The following is an 18,662-nucleotide window of genomic DNA, read 5'->3' on the forward strand; positions in this document are numbered from 1 at the left end:
CTTCGTGTGCTTTCTCAGTCACCCGGCCTCGGCCAAAGACTGACTACTATTACGGCTTCACTGCCGTGCCTGGAACCTGCTGACGGGGGAAGGGCACCGAATTTCCGACCGGCCTCAGAGCCTCAGAATTGCTAGATGGAGTGGTTAGGTGCTACACACGATCCTTAGTCCAGGTAGACGGGATATTCTATGTATCTAGTCTTCTCTAGCCTAGCACGTCTTTTGCCCTTATAGGGATGTCCCAGACGGTAATTGTAATATAGGCTAACTGTGCGAAAAGACTGATATACCCTGTGTGACAGCCTGTCACGTGCCAGCTGAAGCAGACCTCCGAGACATTTCGGAGGTAAGCGTCAGAAACGGAGGATGCTATTATGTTAAAATCTCGCGAAGATGAGAGCAAAAGTGGGCATAGAAGTGGATAAAGGACTTTTCGAAGGTCGAGTATCATATGATCAGATGGTATGCGAGAATGCATGTGTTGATTGCTCTGCCCCGGTTGCCCTTTTCCCGTCCAAACAGCCCCTTTGTATCCCTCAAGCTTCTCCCAAGTTGATATCCCGTTTTCAGGTATAGTATACATTCTATCAGAAAGAGGGCACTTCTTGCCACTTACTGAAGGCCACGTAAGTCATCTACGTCAGCAACATCAGCTCCATCTCCCCGATCAAATAGCTCTTCTAGCTATTAGATAGATAGTTCAGTCTCTCGAGGTCCCTGAGCCAGTAATAGTTATGCTGGACTCCTCAAAGGTCCCCGTTCGAATAGGAGATCCTCCGGACCCCTCAGTGGTCTAGGAAGAAGAAAGAACAGTCTGCAGACTTCCTTCTTACCTGGTTTCAAGCTGTATTACCTAGAGACCTAGAGACCTCAACTCGTTCGGACCTTCTTCTCGACATAAAATGATCTCACCTCTCAAGCGTTGAATAGGCTCTTTAGAGATCAACAATTGCATCACTGGCCCCGTTCTTCACTCTCTGTTTCGTCGTGATTGTGCGCCTTACACACCCTCCCTATCCTCTTTACAACAATAGTAGGGAGAGAGGCTCTTCTAACCTTCCTCGGGAAGACGAAAATAGGGACGGCGACGTGGTTTGCGAAAGAGTAACCTAGGGACTTCTAGACCTCTAGAACCCTAGGGGTGAACAATAAGGCGTGGGACCAAAAAGACTGACCTTATACTTGTTTCCCTTTTTCTTTCCTATACACCCTGCTAGCTATTTAGCTAGTAAAGCTAGCTATTAAATTAGCTAGCTGCAGGGGGCTAGCCCCTGCCGCGTCATAGCCTAGACGGCCATATACGCGTAATGAATAAAAAAAAAGGCGCCAGAAAGACCGCGGTCACGGCAAACAAGACACCCGCCTCGGTAACTGCCTTGATAGTTATCTCGTCCTGCATGTTGAAAAGTGGCAGCCTTCAACGGTGGAGAGGGTGGAATTTGGACTTGGAGTAATAAAAAATAAGTTACCAAAAACAAGCGTTGAGGTTGAACTAGGAACAGATCAACAGACTATGCTAAAGTAGAGCATCCCGACATCCCGCACCAAAGAAAACAAATAAGCAACCGACCATCGGCCAACACGAAGAAGCAGCATCTCGGATCATTCTAGCTGATCATTCGGACTCGTAGTGCTGCATTCTCGATGGTTGGGCAAATTTCCTAGTATGACCCTTACTTACGTGATACATTCTCTTAGACACACGGATCTAAACGGCCTGGCCGCCTGCTTAGATGGTCACTGACGTGTCTGATTGCTGAAATCAAGACCAATGATCAAGTCGCGGGGCGTCCGGTCACGGAGTTGCGCCGCCCGTTCTTCCGGTGTTCCAGTGCGCCCTAGAGTTGGGCTCGGATTCTGGTCCCTGGCAATGATAGTGGCTGGAGAATCTGACCATAAGACTTTCCCACCGTGCAGCATCTTGCCGTTGATCGTGATACGGGGGAACAGCGTGGCCACTATTGTGTGGTTTGCAATACCAACTTTGCCGGCGTTGCGAACTCCAAACTCGGGGTAACTCTCCATATGCTCGTCTTCACCCATGAGAATCGTAACTTGAACAATATCACTGGCTGGCTGAGCTTCGTGAACCCATACCTGGGCTGCTCGGCGCAAAACTCATCGACCCGCCGATGGAACTCTTGCACATTTGCACGCGAGACCAACCGATCGAGCAGCCTTAGGATATAACCTCCAGCATCGACTACCGCCTCCGCAGCCGCCTCCAGCTCTGAATCGTCTTGGAATTTGGTAACCTGGTGGCGGAAAACTTGTTGTAGCTCTTTTCTTCCTCGAAAACTCGAGCATCTGGTCCGCTGCCTGCTTAAAGTCATGCGGGACGTAGAACGGGCGAAAGATGTACGCTGAGAGAGCTTCACAGATGACGGCCTGTCCCGCCGCACGGCGCATTAGAACTGCCTCTTTGGTAGCCCCAGTTGACAAAGGGAGACTAGGAAAGCGGGATTGCAGGCTTTGCAATGGGGGATTAGAAGTCTATGACACTGTCAGTTAATGTCTGTTAACCTCGCTACGGTAGCAGCCAGCTCACCCTTGCAGCCTCGGGGTCGGACATGAAATTCTTAACAATGGTGTGGGATACTGCTGCCAGAGAATTCAGCTGTTCTCTACTGTAGAAGGCGTCAGTCAACCGTTGTAATTTTAATAAGGCAAACCAGATACCCACAGTCTTAACTCTCGAGTCTCGTCCACGTCATGAAAGAAACCAGAGCCAAGGTCTCCTCTCGCCTGCATCAGCTTCAATCTCAGATCGTCGCGTTCAGCTTGAGCCGCCTGGAGCTGAGATCGGTGTATAATGCAGTCTCTCTCCATTGTTTCTGTCTTCTTTTGGAGTCGATCACGTGCATTATTGGCCGAATTGGCATTCAACTCGAGGGTTGCTACTTGTTTTTGTAGAGAAATGTCCCTGTCCTTGATCGTCTCTAGTTCCACTTGGAGTTCCTCCATCTTCCTTTGGTGAGTTTCCAAGATGGCCTTGTTTTGGTCAAATATCTTGTACTGTTCGCCAAACGTATGTGCTAGCACGGACCTCTCCTAGCCGCGGCCGCCTTATGCTGCACCAGTTCCCCATTTAGCCGCAGGACTTCTTTTGTCTGATCGCCTAGCTCTCTCGAGTCGTTGCTTTTCGTCGATGAGGTGGGCGTAGTTTTGTATAGCGTCGGCGTCTCCTCCTACTTCTCGGGCGAGGCAAATGAGGGACCAAAGTTTAGAATCTTTACTGGTTTTGGAAGGGGGCCCTCTGGCTGCCGGCTTTACCTTGGACTCAGCCATAGCAGCGAGAGACTGAATCCGCTCCCTGAACGATAGATGAATCATTTGGCTGCAGAGCCAAGCTGAAGAGGGCTTCGTCTCCATATCATATAGGTGCGCCGCCAACACCCACCCTTATTCCACTGGCCGACCTCCAACTTGGCAGGCAGAATTTGAACCTCAGTTCTGCCTGTCGTGTTACCATAGAGGTGGTGTGATCAGGGTGGTTTTCCATACATGGAAAGGCCTGCAATCGATAATCGGTATCGGCCCCACATTTATTGCAAGTATTGCAATACACCTTTCCATACTTGGTCCGTGCACGACGACAAAATGTCACTGAAGACACCTTCGACAAGATGGACAAATTCACACCATATGGTGAATTAAAAATACGAAGTAATTGATTGAGCTCAATGATAATGTCCAAAAGAGAGGGTAGGCAAATCTTACGTGTTTTGTTCCAAGACGAGGAGGGAAATCAGACGGGAATTTGCACGAATTCTCACGCCACGGTCACGCCACCGCCCCCCTCTTCAAGACATTGTTCTTCACCCAATGCTTCAACCAATTCTCCTTTTCAATTTGGTCCGCATCCAATTGTGCCCTTTCCCAGGAGATCGTACGACGAGCCCCTGAAAACACCCGTTCCGGCTCGTCGCTCATCGCTGGCATTGATAGGATGTCTATTGCCATTCGTGATAACTTCGGCCGTCGGTTCCTATGTCGCTCTTGAAGCCACCATGATAAAGCAGTTGTTGGCGCAATCTCATATGGATCACCTGAGATGTAATCTTCATACTCGTCTTGACTTGTAGGTCGAGCACAATTCTGCAGATTTCTTGAAATACGATCAAATGCATCAAGGCCATTGTCTTCTTCTTCGTCCAGTACATGATACGAAATTGTACCGTCGTTTGTATTTCGGTAAGAGTAGCAAAGGTCTTTGACCCGTTTGAAAGCAGTTTTATGCCACTTCTTCTAATTTGAGTGGATGTACGTCGTGCGATAGCTTGGATGAAGGACCAAAGAAGCGGCGTAATAGGGCGAATTCTCTTTATTGATAATTTCTTGGTCAAGGTAGCCTTTGAAGACACGGCCCAGATCCCACGCTTGCCCGTAGAGTTGATCAAATCCTTCGATGATGGACGGTTGAAGAGGAGATAAATTCTCTGCGACGTTGATGACATACTTTCTTGCCCTCAGGGTGTTTTCGAAAGCTGGCGGTGACAGAAGTACTGTAGGATCATTCTGGGGACAATAAAGATAATATATGAGGCGGTTCCTGCCTTTGAACTCCGCTTCCCCTAACCCTTTTACTACCGGTACATTACTGCCAGATGAGCATGTTTTCATGATCCAAAAGCAGGTTTTTCTCTTGTCTTGGGAGATATAGACGCGAATGAATCCGAAGCAATGGATTCAGAATCGAAGAAACATAACTAACACAGGCTCAGAATCCATTGTCGCCAGGTGATAATGGTATGCTGTGGGTTGGTGGTGAGGCTGATTTTGTGGATGTGCGGATTTGTAGCGGGGGTTCCAGGCCCACAGCCCCTGTAGGTAGCCCCCTGTAGGAACCCTTGTTAGTGGCGTGGTTCAGCCAATAGTATGGAAATACATGGATCCATATCCATACCTATTCCATGCCATTCATGGAAAGGGTATTTCCATATTTAGATATGGAAAACCACCCTGGGTGTGATTGTGACCAGACTAGATTGGCCAACGAGTGGGGTGCTGGGCAAACCGTTGACACAGCGACCCATGCAGGAGGCCATCCAGTTGTTACTATATGTGGTTCTTAATGCAGAGTCATAGATTGTACGCGAGACTTCCCCTTCAAGGACTAGTCGACGTTAGTTAAGGCTACGACGGATGGTGGGCCGAAGGATCACTCCTGGAGTACCAAGGACGAATGGTTCTAGCCACCAACCTAGTGGAGTGCTGCCGTCAGCGCCGCTCTGCAACTCACGCGAGTGAGAGGAGCATCGAGTGCAGGGCCAACAGCATAAGTCGGGCAAATCATAGATTGACACGCTGTTGGGGGCAAATGCGAGACCTGCAAGGACGGCCGGGGCAACGAATACGTAGTTGCAGCCTTTTGCATTAAGATACTACATTGCTATAACCAACCGCATATAAAGTACATGTTCTCGGCCGGAGATAAGAGGGACTACTCCACTACTCCACGACCCACCTTGCTCTCAAAATTTAAGCCTCACCCATGAGGGGTCTCCAGCTTCTCCCACCAATCTGCTACCTTCCAGTCACAGGGCCCCATTTAGGCATCGCCGTCCCTGCAGGCATCACCTTCGCCTGGTGGCCGCGAGTCTCAGTTACGGAATTATTCTACATTGTGTCCGTATGTGTTGCGTCGACCAGCGCAATGGCGCCGGCGGGGCACGAGCTAGAGTGGCTCCCACTCGCGGTATCGCAGGTCAGGCGGCAGCATACATGTGAAGGACGTCGACTCCAATCGGCGAGTATCTATCCGGCGGGCGCGAGAGCAGCTTCCGCCGAGATCCTCCTGCCTCGTCGATGACGTTCAACTACTCCGGCGGTCGCTGAGGACGCAAAGCCCGGCCTCGGGAGGCGACGGGGATCCCGCTGGCGCACTCGGCGAGGATGGGGTGGAGGGGCCACGCCCGGCGGACCACGACGCGACCTCGGCGTACCAGTCCGACAACGTCGGAAACGCAACGCGACTGATCGACCTCGCCCGAAGCGCGTCCGGGGTGAGCCAGATCACAGCGGGATCGCCCGAGCTTTCGGGAATGATACAGCAGCTGTGCGCTTCCAGCAATCAGCGGCGGCGCTGGCCTCGACGGCCGAGCTCCGGGCCGCCATCGTGACGGAATGGGGCGGGAGGCACATCGACATGCTGGGACAGGTGTTTTCCGGGGCCGCGGTGCCGCCGCTCAGCAGGTCCAAGGCCGTCTGGAGCATAGCCCTGCCTTCGTTGACACTATTGCTGCTGCTGCTACTGAGCCTCTGCTGCTCGGTCGTGTTATTGGTCGTGGCTTCAGCTGGCGCCAAACGCGTTGCAATCCTGGCGCTCTGCTTTGTCCCATCTGCCGTATCTTCAAGCTGTCGTGTGGCTTCCCGAATCTTGCTGCTAGGTCTCGTGACGAGACTCGAATTTTTTCGTGGGCGTAGGAGCGGGTGTCGCGCCCTGCCCCACTATGATGACGGCCTCAGCCGACTCTTCCCTGATGGAGCTCCTTAATCCTCCGGTGCTGTTCTTTCGAGGAGGATGTCGGTTGAGCTCGGAACGCACCGTATGCAGTGTCGACTCTCGTTCGTCTTCCCGCGGGCGATGTCCGCGGCCAGTTTACCAGCAGCGGCGACATCCGCCCCGCGTGTCTAAATAAGCGTTCACCGTGGTGACGCCGCTCAACAGGAACCGGTGGAACCTCAATATGGAGGCGAACCTGGCGTTCCGGGTCCAGGATCGGTCGACGATGCGCACCTTCATCTCTGAGCACAGGTGGAAGGAGGGCCTGCCGAAGGAGGAAGAGGCCATCATGATGCTCAACTAGGGCGACGACAGCGCGATCCCGGTGCCGGCCGTCTTCATGTTCGTGCCGGGGATGCCGGTCGTCGTGACCCAAAACACCCACCAGGGGCTAAAGCTGACCAACGGCGGCGGCTACACGGCGCTGGAGGTCATCGTCGACAAGGCGTACCCGGGCCACCGCGTCTCGGCCGACACGACGATGCACTTTGGGCCGTGGCGTCGGAGACGACCAAGGAGTACTACTTCGTCGGAATGCCACCCGGCACCATCCTGCTGACGCCAATGAGTGTCAAGATCCAGCGCCAGCGGAAGCGGCCGTGGCAGCGCAACGACGTCAGCCGAAAAGGCCTGCCGTGCGCGGCGGCCTTCGCATGTACCGACTACAAGGTGCAAGGCAGAACGTTCGAGCGCGTGGCCCTCGAGCTACGGGGAGCACGGGCGACGAACGTCGACGGGCGGGTGGTGCCCGCGCAGTGCGACCCGTATGGCCTGTACGTGCAACTCTCGCGGTGCCGGACGCTAGACGCCAGCATGCTCGTCTCCAAGGTGCGGAAGAGAGACCTGGTGGGGAACCGGGTGCCCGAGGAGATGAGCGGCGCGCAAAGCAGGTTAGAGGAGCTGTGCGGCAGAACCATCAGGGGAGTGCTTCGCTGGCTAGGCGATTGCGCCGAAATCTAGCGGGGAGACGGACGAAAGGCGTGGAGGGAAAAGGTGAGGATCGTCGCCCGAAGTGCGGCGATACGGCGACGACCCACCGCGTTATGCTTGATTGGCAGGATTTATTGATACGGATGGTCATTTCTCTATAAAATTAACAGGTAATTATGTGTCGAGAAGAAGGTCTGAACGGGTTAAGGCCCCTAGGTCTCCCTAGGTAATACAGCTTGAAACCGGGTAAGAAGGGGGTTCTGCAGACTGTTCTTTCTTCTTCCTAGACCACTGAGGGGTCCGGAGGATCTCCTAATCGAACGGGGACCTCTTGAGGAGTTCGGCATATCTCTCACTGGCACGGGGACCTCGAGAGATTGAACTATTGATCAAATGGTTGATTGGGAAGATCAAGCTGAAGTTGCTGAGCCTGCTGCGATTGTCTGTGGTTGCCAGTTGCTCTCCTTCACTTTCCAGCATAAGCGTAATGAATGAGTGATTGTCGCTGCCTTCCTCAGGATGGGGCGTAGTACGCTGGAGCAGCTGACACTTCATGCTCGGCTTGCCGCTGCTATCAGAGCTGTAGTCGTCGGCAGTAAGCTCGTCGCCATCTGCAGTTTGGAATCCGATCGCTGCTTCGTTTGTGGAGGTGATCAGGGCACATCTGAACACCTGGAAACTCTCTACAACGTGGAGGCCAGGGTCAGAGGAGCCTATAGTCCTATTAGGACTATAGGCTCAGCGCTCTGAATAGTCCCGACCATTAAGAGGACTATTAGCCCAAACTATAGCCCAAAAAAGAGATATAAATAGGGACTTAGATTTAGGGCAGAAAGAAAGGAACATGGACACAGAAATACACAACAACTACCCATTTTCTACAATATATGCCCTTTCTGCTGACTTTCTTCGTGAGAGCAGCTGCTAGCCTTGGGCCACGCCACACTTCATCGGCAGCGCGGGCAAAATCCGCTCTCACGCTGTGAGGAGTCTCCAGCTCCAAACTAATCAGCAATGAAGTGGAGAGCTCAGCAGAGCAGAAAGCAGACCAAAGTCAGAACAGGCCATTCCAGCGTGTGTCTGTGGGAGCCAGGGGGCCACAGTTACATGGACTGCCGACAACATCTAACGGCAGCAAATAGCGCACCAACGCTAATGTGGAAGGGGGCTATTGCACCAAAAGTAGAACGCGCGCTCCAACAAGTGGTTCGCAATTGACAGTTATGGCATGTGGTCTGTGTCACTCTGTGTGTGACAGGGGCCGAGACGAACCGTAGGATGCATGCTAATTTGTGATTCTCTTGCGGTTATTCGTTACAGTCACAGAGCCGCATTCCAGCTGGTCTAAGCTAGCTGTCAGAGCACGCATCTTCCCCGCCAGACGAAAATCTATTGCTGCTCAGCAGAAGGACCAAGCAAGGCAAGGCTCAAGAAGACGCCGACAGTTAGAGTTTCTACGACGGACCCTAGAATGATGGTGAGAAACAAAAGCACGCATCCAAGGTTCGTACCGGCGGCACAACCACGACCGCAGCCAGCCAAGCTCGTGCGAGCCGAATTCCACTCACCGGCCAAAGCACGCCAAAGGCATCGCAAAAGCACCGAGGGTGGTCGAGGAGGACGCCATCGTCTTAGATAACACTGGCGTTCGCGCCCCGGGGGCCACTTGCGGATTTTGATATTCAGAACAAATAACTCGCATGCAATGGAAATATCATATTGATAGACTGAACTGTGCTTGGCCTTCCGGCCTAAGGAAACAGCGATACTAGCGCTCAAACCCGAATGCCAGCGTCTAGAGGCGTGCGCGCGCTGCACTAATCTGAAACGCCGTATTCCACATAGCTGCCTCACAACTTCATTGAAGAGATGAGCTTATTCCGTATTTCTTGAGGGCTCCACGTTCCATCTATTGGGACCAATGCCGTTGAAACAGTTTTGCCTTTCTCCTTTTTCAGTGTTGAGATAGTTGTTTCGTTATTGATCTGAACCTGAAGGTTATAGCTTTGGGGATCACCGCTCGTTTTCTTCATGCGGAAAGTTCTGTCAGCAAAATAATGAAGCCTTTTGGGATTAGCAAGCGCACTCACACCCTGCATATCTAGCCGGAAATCAGTGTCCTTGAATATCGTGTGTTCTCCGTCTGTGATATCTTGTAGTTTATTGTCGGGGATGCCTTCAATAAATGTCTTAAGGGCTTTGCTAGCTTTACCCATGCTGGACTGAGGTTCTCCGTGAGAAACGTGGCGTTTATCTCGTGTCGAGGAGGGTTGGCGATGTAAGGGAGGAGCGAGAAGATATAGCTGGCACTGGTGAAGGATTCGAATTCATCCACCCCAAACCCCACACCCCACCAGTACTTTCTCGGCAAAATCTTCACTGCGCAGAGAACCCCTGCTTTGCTCTAATAAAATCTTATCCCATCATTAGGCGCTATTGCCTAACAGATGCAGGGTCGCATGCTTTAGATGGATATCGGAGATAGATGTCGGACGGGCAGCGGGCTTTGCTCCTTTCAATCCCATCTAATCATTAGGCGCTATGGCTCATTAAGTGCAGGCTCACATGCTTTAGGCGACAGGGAGGCAACCCGATCGTGGGTTGCGCAAAGGAGCCTTGAGGAACGAGGGGGGTATTGCATTGGCAGGGGGATCAAAAACCAACAAGGGTTAAAGAGGCCTTAGCGGCCGGCGCGGGAGGGCCAGGTATGGAGGAAGGCATTGGCACGAGCAGCCAATGGAAAGTAGGAAGGCCGGCCAATCAGGAGGCAGCTGGTACGGCCTGAACCATGCCGACCGGGTGGGCCCTGCGCGGAGATGGATGCGACTTGCTCTGTTCGCCCCTAGCGGCGACGGAAAAACTTTCGGGCGACATGGACGGAGGCGACACGTTTAAAACATGGACGCCTCACCCCGCCTTTCGGTTGCTACAGGTTCTCAAAGCAATGGCATCACCAAAGCAGCAGTCAAAGGGGTTCGAATGGGTGCCGACAACTTTCTCACTCGAGCCTCGCTGGACCACTGAAATCGACCCCGAATCGATCAAGAGAGTGATCGAGGCAACCACAACGGCACGCTGTCTCCAAGTAAAATTCTTGGCCCAAGGAGCGTTCAACAAAATCTACACAGTCTGCATAGATGGCGGAACTCTCATTATGCGGGTGTCATTACCGGTTGACCCTGAGTGGAAGACAGCCAGTGAAGTTGCCACCATGGAATGGATTCACGACAACACCGCGCTTCCGCTACCAAGGGTCCTTGCTTATCAAAGTAATCAAGATAATGCTCTTGGGTTTGAGTGGATTCTCATGACGAAGATGCCAGGCAAAACATTGTCTAAGGCCTGGAGATCAATCGACATGGAGGCGAAACAGAAAATAGTTCATCATTTCGCATTGTATGCGTCCGTTTTGTTTAAGAATCAACTGCGCGGCATTGGCAATATCTTCCTAGATCCGAGAGAAAAGTCTCATGGCAAGACCAAGTTTACTGAAGTGGGAGGATTATCTCGATGCAGTTTTTAAGTCGCTTGCAACAAAGCGTTCCGCGAGGACCATTTCGATCAAGCAAAGACTGGATCGCAGCACGTTTGTCTCTCAACGAGTATGAATGCAAATCGACATTGGCCAATAGTCAAGACGCAGATGACCTCGAAGATGCGCAGAGGACACTGGAAATCATCCAAAGGCTCCAAAGCATCCTCGGCGATGTCTTTCCCGAAAAGAGCGCACACCGAGAGCCTTCAATGCTCTGTCATGACGACCTTTCTCAGCATAATATTCTGGTGGACGAAAGCGGTACGTTGACTGGAGTTTTGGACTGGGAGTGCGTGTCAGCGGTTCCACTGTGGAAAGCATGCTCCTATCCTTCTTTCTTGATCGGTCCAAATCGGACTATGGTGCCCGACCGGAGCAGATATCGATTTGATGCCAATGGCGATCCTGGAAGTTTGTATTGGGAGCATTTGATGGAGCATGAGCTGACGCTCTTGCGCTGCTATTTTGTGGAAAGAATGCGAGTCCTTCAACCGCAGTGGGTCAGGGTTTTTGAATCGAGCCGTTTGCAAAAGACTTCGACTTGGCGGCGAATAGTCGCGATAGCGAGTTCTTAGCACCGCACATTAACGAGTGGATCGATGCGATAGTGGCCGGAACGAAAATGACGACCAGTTTGTACGACCAAATATATACGTCTTGAATTTAGACTGGAAATAGACAAATTGGCTTGCAATCGAACCTCTCATACCAATGACGACAGATAGTGACTTAGGGGATGACAAGTTGATACATTGGCGAAGAGTGCCGAAGACTTTGACCCTCTACCCTTTACAACCCAGGGATGGGCATCTTACGAACGGGAATCGAATTCGATAGATTCATTCGACCCCCCTAGTCTTTACGAATGTCGAATCGAATTTCGTGGCGTTGAATTCGATGCGAATTGAGCGGGCCTAGGGTAGATTCGCATGGAATCGAACGCAGCGTATTTCATTCGCGGTCGAATCTAACCGCTGGCGCCCGTTCGATCGATTCTGTCGAACGAGTCTCGCCAAGCTGTCGATGTAGGCGCACGGCAGCCTCACAGGAAAATGGCACCACGGACCGCACAAGGATAAGTATGTGTTGGTGACAGCACAATCGATACTGTACAAAAAGGTCATGTTGAAGCCGAGTTTCGCGTGCAATCTAGCGTTGAGACCACAGGTGTCTGGAATGGGCGCGCAAAAGTGCATCCGCTGGCGAATTGACAATCGAAGGCCGTGTGCGTCATTTGTTGGTCCTGCCTGTGTCAAGCCTGCATTACATGTTCGTCCGATAATGCAAGCCATTCTCTTGAGATGGTTGCCACATCTGCCCTGGAAAGGACTTGAGCGCTGGGGACCTTTGCATCTGCACGCACAGCCACGTACATAGCTAAGTACTACAATCATTGCTTGGTGGCGCCCTGCGAGTTTCTATTCCAAGCGCCGGAATAAGAGGATGACGCACCTGATTGAGCCCAACTCGAGCAACACGCCGCACTCAACTCGCCAAGCGCCGTAACGTTGTGTCGGTCACCCATAATTTTCAGAGCAACCCCTCGATCCGAGCTCACCGCGGCGAAAACAAAAAGTGACTCACACCCACCCATGCCTGTCGGGGGATATGGCTGACCTCAGATTCTATACGTTGAGCTAACGGCTGTGGAGCTGAAGTGCATAGGTGCAAAAACCCCGAACCAACCAGAGTAAAAACGTATCCCTCCCTGCAGCCTTTATTACCCTGCATAAAATGCAACAGGGAACCAACAGCATACCCAAGCGCTACCAAACCGGTTTTCGGTTCACAGACATGGCGGAACTTCTTCCTCTTCGAGGCCGCTCGCCGTCACTCTGTTGGTGGCGCTCTCCTGCCGAAGGTATCGCCACCGTCTGGAGACGTGCCAGTAGAGCACCGACAACGTTCAGGTACGCCCAGATGCTGCCGCTCGTGAACTCGCTTGGGTATACCAAGAGATGGGCGACGACCTCGACTTGCGACAGAGCCCGCTCCGTGAACACCCGGTTCACCGCTCTCATCAGAAACTGCCGCGTCTTCTTTTCGGTTCCGTCGTCGCCGACGACGCCATTTCCGGCATCCTCCCCAGCGGCCGGCTGGCCACCTGCCGAGACGATGGGCAGCAATTCCGCTGCCGCAGCGACGCGCTTCCATGTCGGGTCCTCTACCTTGGTCGCGTAATTCGTCACGTAATATACGAGAGCCATGGTCTTCCGCTGCGTTGCTATGAAGGAGATGTCATAGTTGTGGCGGAGCCCCACGGCAATCGCCTCGTTCCACTGATTCACCATGGGATGAGACCTACGGATCCGCAGCACGCCGTCCTGTGAGAACGTTGTTTTCTCGACCAGCTTCCAAGGCGCCTTGAAGCGACAGAGGTCTCCCTTTCGCCCCTTGTTGCCCAGGGAGTACTCGACGCATGTCGGGTTATGGGTGTGGATCTGCGTCGCGCCGGCGCAGAAGTTGGCTTCTTGAATGCGGCCGAGAACTGTTCGGCACTGTCCACCAGGGATGAGACGTCAGACGTCACCGAACGCTCCGCCTGCACGGCGCAGAGGCCTTCCTGGTCCAAGTCCTGCTTTCCGCGTCAGCCTGCGTCTTCTCGGCCCATGACAGCAACGCCCCTGCCGTTACCTCGCAGAAGACGCTATCGACATAGCGGATGATTCGCTTACGGTACGCGGCTTGTTCCTCCCCGTGGGCGTCGGAAAGCATGGAGCTCAGGTGCGCGTTTCCATGTAACCAGAGCAGCCCGTGGACGTGAAGGGAGCCTCGTTCGTTGGTCTCCACGGCACCGTAGTAGTGGCTGATGCGCCCGAACACCGACTCCCCGCCCTGCATTTACGTAATGCTCGAAGAACAGCGTCGTCTCCCGGTGGAAGAATATGGCTGAGCTCATCGCTTCTTCGCGCTGACAATGTTCGTGTGGAATCGTGGCACATGTGCAACGTCGAGAAGAACGAGGGTGCGTGTGTTTCTTCCGTTTTCGCCATCCAGAACATTTTCCATCCTTCGGGTGCCTCGCGCTTCGACCTTCAAGGAACCTTCTCCGATCAGAACGTAGTCGGCTTCCTCAGCTTCGCGGATGTCGGTCAACAGACTCCTGTCATTGACGATATGGGTAGTTGCTCCTCCGTCATAGATCGTCGAATTGTAAAGAGGATGCTTCTCGCGTAGAGCTGAAAAGACCGAGTCGGTGGTTCCACTTGTGAGGCTTTTAGCAGGGTTCCGCGGCATCGGCATCATGTGGTGCATACAGATCACACGTAAGCAGAAACTGTCATGGTTCGGATTCCTATTATGCTAATATCCTCTAGACGCGGTGAAAAGCATACGGAACCTAGGGGGGGGGCCGCATTAGGGGGTTGGGTCATAAAGCGCAGCCGCAATGCTATCTGGCCCCAAGCCTGTCCATGGGATTTATCTTCGAAGCAACTCATTACTAGCCACTTACCGCAAGGCACTGGCATCGGCTGCATGTGTTATTGTGAGGATAAAAGCTGCGGACAGAAATGAAGTCGAAGACACGCGGATGCGACGTGACGATGGGACGATCTTCAATTTCAGCCGGGTTGCAAAATCGTTAGCCGCGAGATCGTGGAACAAGCAAGGGGCCTCTTCGGAGTTGGCCGAGTGGAATAAGGCTATTTGTGTAAAAATTTCACTTCGAGTACAGTACTGTATCTGCCAGCTCTCACGAAGAAAGCAGGGCAAAGGGCATACCCGTTGATCTTGGTGTGGGGCCACAGCAGCCCAACTAAGTGTCTTCGCCACTTAGTTGGCCCAAAAAATCCGGCACAGCCCAAAAAATCCGGCACAGCAGGGTCCTCAATTTGGGGTGCAAAATCAAGGGAAATTCTACGCTTCGCTTCATGGTACCGTCAATGCGACTTCAAATAGCTAAAATATACATGTGATCAATAGCTGCGGATCACCTAAAGACGCAAGTAACAACGAAAAGTGAAAAATCACGTCTTTGGGCCTATTTAGGAGCTGCCGCCTTCCAGTCGAAGAGATAGGAAGACCGCGTTTGTGAGTCCAAATAGACGTATTATGTAGTAATTTCGCCTGTTGTGCGTCTCTGAGAGCTATTTTATCCATACCTGTGTTCCTGGAGCGTCTGCTGTATCTTGTTGGACGATCGGGTGCGCGGTCGAGGGCATGGTGTATCGACTACCGCTTCAACCGCTGCTAACGGCGGCGATGAGGGTATATTCTCTTGCGTGTCGAGTAAATTGTCCTCGTCTTCATCGTCGGCGCCATCCTCACTATGTTTGTCAAGATCGAGGCCTGTGAAATAGACGGTATCGTCACTGCCGGGCAACGACGACATATCTGTAAGTGGGCGAGGTCGGGTCGCTGCGCGCGCCCTGACATCTCTGGCGGAGTTATTTCTCTTCGTGGTATCATAGAAAAGGATTCCTTGGATGGCTCTTTGAGCTCCCGCATGAGGTATCGCAACTTTGCTCCAGAGTGTAGAACTCAACGTCTCGTCCCGTAAACTCTAGCCAGGGCTTAAAGTTCAATGTCTTGACTCTGCCATTGACTAACTGCTTCTTCCCGACTTTATAGTCTTCTCGGATCTTCTGCATCTCTCCACGAACTCGTTTAAGATGCATCCTTATCTCCTGGCGCGTTTGAAGCCGGGTTTGCTTTGCCTGGAGCTCCTCATACTCCCGGGTGATGTCGGCCATGCTGGAGCTCGTGATAAACTCTCCGCGCGGCCTGACAATCTTGCCTCTCTTCATTCGATTCGCATACGCCTGGGTTCGGCTATTCTTATCGCTGACTATGCCCTGGGAATGTGACGCCATCGCGATAGACTCGGTGTTCACTTTCGCAAGAACCCGCAAGTTTTCTCGTGATGGCGAGCTCATGAGGGCCCATACCGTTGCCGGATATCATTGAGGGCATCCGCGGCGACTTGAAACGCGTCTCCGAGGGTAGGAGCGAGGCGTATGCAGGATTGATCGGCTGCTGTTGTCGTAGCTGCTCGTGGAGGATCTTGGTGATCACCGGCGCTGGGTCGACAGGAAAGAGGCCTGTTTTTCAAATGCCGCCATAATGTTATGCCGCGTGAAGCCAGCCTCATATACGTCCTGAAAAGCTGTGAGGAAGTTGACCCGCGAAAATGATATGTTGCCTTCTGCGAGCGACTTCCGAAGCGCTTTCTGATGTGCTGACTTTAGTGGCTGGAATACCCCAACATCAAGCGGCTGCATGAGGTGGGTGGAATGTGGAGGAAAATAGCAATGATGATATCAAACTTGATACAATACTCAGCAAAGTCAAGGTGGTATGCCCTGTAAAGCCATCCACAACAAGCAATCGGTAGATCTTCTCGTCGTCAGGCCGTTGGTTTGGCGGCGCCTCCGCGACTCATCCCCATGTTGGGGCGCCGAAGATGCTCGTCACAGCCGAACCACTCTTCCAGCGAATTTCCTGACTGTTTTGCTTGCGCTGACGATGCCCAAGACCAGCAGTTGAAATGCCTTGCCCACTCAAGGTGTATCTCTGCGTTGGAAAAGCCAGTTGGCGACTGGGCAAACCGTACGCCTGTCATGATGTCGATGCCGGCCCAGTTGGTGGTAGGGTAATGTTGGAAAACAAGCCAGGGTGGAAGAGAGTCCCCCACTGCGTTAACTGAGGCAATTACCGTGCAGGATTCTCGGTTTGCTGGGTCTAAAACTCGGGGCCGGGTGCTCTTGACTCTAGTGGTGCGCAGACTTGCAAATAGATAAATCATAATCAAATCAAATCAAATTAAATCAAATTAATCCAAATCAAATCAAATCAAATTGCCCCTGCGCTGAATCAAATCAAATCAAATCGCAACACCCAAATTTATTTGGATATCTGATTATTTGGATACGCCCCACAATGGCGACCTGGGCCAATAGTTTTGGGGAGCCAGCCCTGCCTGGCCTAGAGTGGTCGCTAATTACGGGCAGTTGCTTTTCCAGGCCGTGTCACCAAGCTTTCTTTTTGTGTTTTACCTGACACGTTTGATCGTGAAATATATCTTTGGGTGCATCTGCCATATTACGGGGGGAGATATTTGTAGCCGATGGCCAAAATGGGACAGCTCTGCACTTGACTGCTGCAATGGCGCATATGGGAGGAGTACCGAACCCTCGCGGTCGAGCAAGATACGATACCCGAGGAGCCCACAGCTGCAAGGAAGACAACGGACCTAGATGACTTCATGACCTCAATTAGGAAACTTGGCGCCCAACCTGCGCCCTCACCGTCCTCCATGCGTGACGAGTACGCAGAATGGGTGGGCAGTACCGATCCGGGCGATTGTCTTGTGGACAATCCCATCCAGTACTGGCTTCTCCGCAGACGCCAATATCCACGCCTGTCGCGAATGGCAATCGACCTCTTTTCCATTCCGGCGATGTCTTCAGAGCCGGAGAGAATATTTAGCCTTGCCGGACAGATGGCCGCAGCTCAGAGAGGCCGCCTCAAAGCGGACCTTATCAAAGCGGACCTTAAGGTATAGGAGCGGCTCAATGTATTTTGTCGTGGGAAAAAGTGGGGCTATCCAGATATCCAAATGAGATCCAAATCGATTCAAATCAAATCAAATCAAATCAGATCCATGATTTTGCTATCCAAATCAAATCAAATTGGACCCCGGATTTGATTTGATTTATCTATTTGCAAGTCTGGCACTGGTGCGCGTGATGAGAACTTGGATGCGTTCTCGCAGGCACCCAATGCGTATTCCGGCCTCGTCTTCATTCCAGATCTCTGAACTGCCAATACGGTAGCTGGTGATGATTTCTCGAAGCTTTGAGTAGAAAAATTCGACTTCTTCTACCCCGTGGGCTTCAAAGGACTTCCGGGCTCGTTCAACTGCTTTGAGATACGTCTTCGCGATCGCAGGATGACTTCCACGCCAATTGTCAAGCCAACTTGACGAGACCGGGCGGGCATTGGGATCTCGACGCATTCTTATTGCATTTGCAACAGCTTCAAGTTGCTCTCGTGGCGGGCATGCCGGGGGGGTCCATCCCCCGTACATAAGCAACCAGGGGGGCGTCTTCGTCCTCCCGCAGCGCCCAAGGACGCCCTGGAGGACGGGAAAAGGGGGTTCTTATGAAATTAATGGCTCTCTGTACGGATGAGCTCTTCACATTGTAACGGATGGCCGCATCTCGCACGGAAAGAGGCGTTCTTTTGGTGTTGTTGAGCGACGAACATCGGCTCTGGGGTCGCGACGAGACGCCAGAACGGCTTTGCTGCCTCCAGGGTAGCCATGTTATCTGTCATAATGTATTCCGGCAAAAGATACGTAAATAAAGTCAAGTTGCGCGAGAAAACGCGGTTGAGATGCATAGGGTTGACGTTTTGGAGGTGGGCTGCTGTGCCGGATTTTTTGGGCTGTGCCGGATTTTTTGGGCCAACTAAGTGGCGAAGACACTTAGTTGGGCTGCTGTGGCCCCACACCAAGATCAACGGGTAATTATTTTGGGGTGCATGTGTGTTCCTTCTTCTTTTCTGTCATAGGCCCTTTATTTATCCCCTTGTCCTGCTTCTTCCTCCGTCTTCCATCTTCTTCCTTGCGGACTTACTAATCCATAGGCACCCATCTCTCCGCGTCAGCGTGCCACGTCCTCCCCGTTTCATCCTGTCTCGCCCTACACCTTCAGCTAGCTATCAGGCTTCAGGACCGAGTCTTAGACC

The 18,662-nt window shown here is 52.4% G+C and overlaps 3 protein-coding genes across 3 annotated transcripts; 1 reads left to right on the forward strand and 2 right to left on the reverse strand.

Annotated features, from left to right (window-relative positions):
• Positions 1–6,845: 6,845 nt before the first annotated feature.
• Positions 6,846–7,465, forward strand: HRG_08615 (PIF1 protein; the record flags this gene model as incomplete). The annotated part of the gene is made up of 2 exons (XM_044867086.1): positions 6,846–7,000; positions 7,075–7,465. The coding sequence occupies 2 exons, from the start codon at positions 6,846–6,848 to the stop codon at positions 7,463–7,465; spliced, it is 546 nt and encodes a 181-aa protein (XP_044717973.1).
• A 5,291-nt stretch (positions 7,466–12,756) lies between these two features.
• HRG_08616 (ATP-dependent DNA helicase) lies at positions 12,757–13,811 on the reverse strand (the record flags this gene model as incomplete). Its single annotated transcript, XM_044867087.1, has 4 exons — positions 12,757–12,822; positions 12,872–13,458; positions 13,506–13,545; positions 13,605–13,811. 4 exons carry the CDS (start codon positions 13,809–13,811, stop codon positions 12,757–12,759), a joined length of 900 nt encoding a protein of 299 aa, XP_044717974.1.
• A 54-nt stretch (positions 13,812–13,865) lies between these two features.
• Positions 13,866–14,213, reverse strand: HRG_08617 (uncharacterized protein; the record flags this gene model as incomplete). Its single annotated transcript, XM_044867088.1, has 1 exon — positions 13,866–14,213. The coding sequence occupies one exon, from the start codon at positions 14,211–14,213 to the stop codon at positions 13,866–13,868; it is 348 nt and encodes a 115-aa protein (XP_044717975.1).
• Between the last annotated feature and the right edge of the window lie 4,449 nt (positions 14,214–18,662).

The sequence above is a fragment of the Hirsutella rhossiliensis genome (genome assembly GCF_020360975.1).
Source record: "Hirsutella rhossiliensis strain HR02 chromosome Unknown scaffold00010, whole genome shotgun sequence".
Taxonomy (NCBI): domain Eukaryota; kingdom Fungi; phylum Ascomycota; class Sordariomycetes; order Hypocreales; family Ophiocordycipitaceae; genus Hirsutella; species Hirsutella rhossiliensis.